Source organism: Micropterus dolomieu, linkage group LG05, assembly GCF_021292245.1.
Source record: "Micropterus dolomieu isolate WLL.071019.BEF.003 ecotype Adirondacks linkage group LG05, ASM2129224v1, whole genome shotgun sequence".
Classification (NCBI taxonomy): domain Eukaryota; kingdom Metazoa; phylum Chordata; class Actinopteri; order Centrarchiformes; family Centrarchidae; genus Micropterus; species Micropterus dolomieu.
Window position 1 is genome coordinate 9,868,360 of NC_060154.1, and position 4,590 is coordinate 9,872,949.

Genomic DNA, 4,590 nt, shown 5'->3' on the forward strand with positions numbered 1-4,590 from the left:
TACCTTGTGCAATATCCCACTACCCCACAGTCTCTTTACACTGTATCATCTCTTCGTGGACACTGCAGCACCAAACACATGGTAGCCCCACATTCCTCCACAGTCCTTTGGTGGAGTTATGTTGATACAGTGTGCAGCTGATCTGCATTGGGGGATTTTCATTAACATTCAAGTTGGAAAAGAAAAGGCCCTTTGCATGTCAATCTTCCCTTTTAATTCTTAGTTGGCTTGCTTTTAAGCTGAGCTAAATCAAACTAACAATAACTTGTTGCATAGCATCAATCCCAATAGTTATATGCATTGATGATCCATTGCATGTTTGCACAATGAAATGTATTCACCTTTCTGCCTCCTGTCTAATTTTGCAAAGTGAGTATAAGTTAAGGACAAGAAAGATTTCAACACTGATGTTGTGATTGCCCCTTTAAACCTCTTTCATGTTTTTTGTAAAGTTATATCTAAGATCAGTTGTAATGATATTTAAACGCATTAAATCTTATTTTGGGAAATGTTCAGGTCAAACAAATGGAGTCCAGAGTATTTAAAGCACAAGAGTTAGAATTAGAAAATAGGCTGTAATGATATTTAGATGTTTTTAATATTTTGGGAAACTTTTAGCTCAAACAAAGTCTGGAGAATTTAAAGTTTAAAGTTTTTAGTATTTAAGTGAGTCAAATTCTGCGGTATGGATGCAACTTTTCTTCATCACAGGAGCAAGTAAGTCACTGATTTGCAGTCAGTGAAACATGAATCCTAATATTTCCTAAAAGCGGGTACTCTACAATCATCAGTGATCGGAAGAAAATGCGTTTGAACACGTTTTCTGGAAAATCTTATGAAAACCTTATTTCCATCATCTTTATCCTCTGATCCTGGCTTTATAGAAATAAGCTGTGAGAGGTTACCCTACAGTTTCTTTGAGAAAGCTATAGTAAAAACATGTAATCAAAGTTGAGGCCAAACTTGTCTTTCAATGTCTTCATCAACTCTGGTTTAATAATAGATTATATATTTTCTATTTAGCCAGTACTATGTTTATATATTGAATCCAATTTACTCTGTGAAGAAGCTAAGTGAGGTGGCTATTGGTGCAACATTTTGCCAGCACTTTACCACTGTTGACATCATCGTGTTGATGTTGACAACCTTGCTTGTGTTTTGACAAAGAAAGACAGCAAAGTCCCAAAACAAGAAGTATTTAAACTCATAGCTACAGTTCAGCTCAGCTTGATTACATTTCTGCTATTTTAGCTGTAGAATCCCACTGAACAGCTGAATACTGCTTTTCCTGCTCTGAATATAAATTTGTTCTGCCCAGTACAACTATTGCTTTTGAGAACCTCGCCATTTTTTCTTCTTAATACAAATGTGTAGTAGACATAACTTAAGAATTGGGATTGACAAGTAGCAACACCATCTTTGTAACAAGAGGAAACAGGATTTATGTGGTCATCATCTTTAGAAGCAAAATGCTACATGTAGAAGCTCAGGAACCTTAGAAACAGCTGTAAAACTAGATACATGTTTAGATTGCTTTGCTTCCCTCAATCTTTACCAACTAACTTCAATAATTTCTTCATCTAAACCATCAACCTGCCTCTTAGACCCCATCCCAACTAGGCTGCTTAAAGAAGTTTTACCCTTCTAAGTACCCGTCAGCACTTCTCTCCTAGTGTTGAGTTTTAAAAAGTTACAACATACTTAATGTACTCCAGTGTTTCAGTGCTTTCTTCAAATGTAAACCTGCTGGGTTTTAGGCCAGACAATTGCATTAGAATGTTGATTAAACCATTGTTTGTATCCTCTTTGTAATGTAAAGAAAACTGACACCTCTTTGTTTAGTGCCAGAAGGACAGTTTTTCGATTGTTTCATTGACACTTAAGACAGGGTGTCAACCATTTTGTAGACAAGCCCTGTTGTTCTCCATGATTAGTTTAGAGCAAAAGACTGTTTATTCCTGTAGATTGAAGGGGGTTTCACGTCTGGGAATTGGCGCTCTTTTGTTCGACCAAAAGTACCATAGAGCAGTAAGGTACACCCTTCCTAATTGGGTGACGAAGAAGTAACCAAATGACCAATGGCTTTGGTCCTGAGCCATTTGAAGGAAAAGACCCGCCCACATACCTGGAGGATATTAACAATTAGTTTTGTGAGAATCAGGACTGTAAGCTGTAAATCTGAAAAGAGGAACAACTTTCTAGTCCACTGCAGTGTTATTTGTTTGTTCTGTAATGCCATCTCTTTATTCACTAATTTTTGTAATTAAATTTTTTTGTTAATTTTCATTGGACTGAGCCTCTCCTTTCTCAAAATCTGAAAAAACGCAACACTAGATATGATCAATTGGAAACATTAGCATTGCTTTCAGCTTGATATCTTTCTGAAATAGTAGTTAGGCTTACATCAGGTAAGAGTATTGGCAGTAAAGTATTTTGAGAAGGTGACCTCCAGCATGCTCTCCATCCTACAGCCACTACTCTTCCTGCAAACAACTTACATGCATCTTCACCCTCAACCACTGAGAAATCACTCTCTCCAACCACAAACCAGACCACAACTCCAATCACCACCACAGTGTCTACTAACATCATTGGATTTTTCTTATTTAGACCTATTTGTTCTAATACAGGACTATGATAAGACTTACATATATGTGTTATTCGTATAAGTGCAGACAACAATTTCTACCACTAGCACTGCTAAGGAATGGGTTATAAGAAGTTCATAAAACACAGACACTTGCTTCACTTGCAAGTTGTTTGGAAGAATATTTCAACATTTTATAATCTCATTAATATTTTGTTGTTTTCTAATCTCATTTGAATGTGCTCTCCAGCCACCACAAATGCCCCTCCATCTCCACATTGTGAGTATCAGTGTTTCTTTCTTTCAAGATATAATATATCTCATCATTACACTCATCTTAACAAACATTTGTACTAATTGTATTGGTTTACAGTCTTACTCTGCATTGTTTCTCTCTGACTTTGCAATTAATATAATTAAAGTTGATTTATACAGGATTACATTTTGTTTCATACTCTGGAGCATGTTCAGCATCTACATGAACAAACTGAGATTTAAAAATGTCATCAGGTGGTTTATATTAACCAAGAGATTTTGATGATTCTGTTAATTTTGTGTGCAGGTTTTTACACTGTTATGAGCATCAAGGGTGGCTTCCAGATTAACATTACAAGCTCTACCAATGGTACCTACACCATAAACATTAAAGAGAAGGGCTCACCTGAAATTGTAAAGAAATCCAACGTTCAGCACTCCAATCAAAACACAGCACATAATATCCTGACACATAAACACCTGAAGCCCTGCACTGAATATAAGCTTAATGTGGCTTTTATTGAACTGAATGCGAGCAAAGAAACCCCCTGTAACGATGCTGGAAATGAAATCACAAAGACAATTGGAATGCGTAAGTAACAATAATTCATACTTTTGAACTGCATCTTACTTTTGTTTTTTTGCTTTAAGAAACAAGACAGAGAGATATTTGTGCATCATTTCAGGTAAAGATGACATTAAAGAAGTCAACTGCACCCCTGGATACGTTTGTTACCGTAGTGATTGGAACATCAGCTCTTCACTGTCAACATCAAATCACATTCAAGCTGAGCCATGCAAAAGTGACAATAAAATATTGTGTATCATACCTCGTTATGATGACATCTGCTCAGATTTGACCACAACCTTCACTTCAGGAAACTGTTCAAACTCCTTTAGCCTCACCAAAAGCATCCCTGTTGGTATGTAAAGTAGGTTTCTCCTGTGTTTTGAATTGCATTTACTCAGTCATGTTTAATGTATGTGCTATTTTCTTTTTTCCACAGATTTCTTAAATTCAAGTAAAATAAGTCAGACTGTTCCCACTGGACTTCCTGCAGAAATAGAAACAACATTTCCTCCAAACTGTCATGATCTCACCGCCAATTACACCTGTTGGGGTGAGTGAAGTAAAGTATTCTGTGGATTAGTTCTGAAGAGAACATTTATTTTTGACATTTTCTCTGAATGTGTCGATATTTTAATCTATTCTAACTCTAAAAAAATGAAACCAATGATGAAACTACCAGTTGTTGAAGAAATGTGGTCATCCTTGTGTCTCCTCAGAAAGTGGAAAACTCAATGAGCCCAAGAAATTGCCTGAGTTGGAGCACAACTGAGATCAGCTTCGAGGTTGACTGTGGTATGTTGATATTCACTTTACCTCAGTACAATGATAAGAACAACAAGCTTGTATCCTGCAATAACTATGGAGAAAAGGACAACACCAGATAGTCAGTGATACAGATGTCTAATGTGTTCTAACAGATCTTACAATTAACCCAATGCCGAGTGCAACCAATACCTCCATTGTGTTGAGTTGGACCACGACCAGTAACAACTGTCAAGATGTCCTTTCTCATCTTCAGAAGCTTTCTTATGGCTGCAGCTGTGACTCTAATTCCAAACAGAAACCCACAAGTAAGTAAAATTATTCAGATTAAGTAATTGTTTGATTCATTTTATAGGAATGCACTTTTGGAAGTCTTTGAAGATCATTTTACTGGTTAGTTTACCTAAATACTTAA

At 36.4% G+C, this 4,590-nt stretch overlaps 1 protein-coding gene across 1 annotated transcript in view; it reads left to right on the top strand.

The window, feature by feature from the left end:
• The first annotated feature begins 3,155 nt into the window (after nucleotides 1-3,155).
• The window catches only part of LOC123971771 (receptor-type tyrosine-protein phosphatase C-like), a 14,110-nt gene continuing 12,675 nt past the window's right edge, over nucleotides 3,156-4,590 (top strand). The window contains exons 1-5 of the mRNA XM_046050801.1: nucleotides 3,156-3,434; nucleotides 3,529-3,765; nucleotides 3,850-3,963; nucleotides 4,130-4,205; nucleotides 4,331-4,483. Of these exons, the coding sequence (XP_045906757.1) occupies nucleotides 3,934-3,963; nucleotides 4,130-4,205; nucleotides 4,331-4,483 (259 nt within the window). The 5' untranslated portion in view covers nucleotides 3,156-3,434; nucleotides 3,529-3,765; nucleotides 3,850-3,933. The remainder of the gene's footprint in view (nucleotides 3,435-3,528; nucleotides 3,766-3,849; nucleotides 3,964-4,129; nucleotides 4,206-4,330; nucleotides 4,484-4,590) is intronic.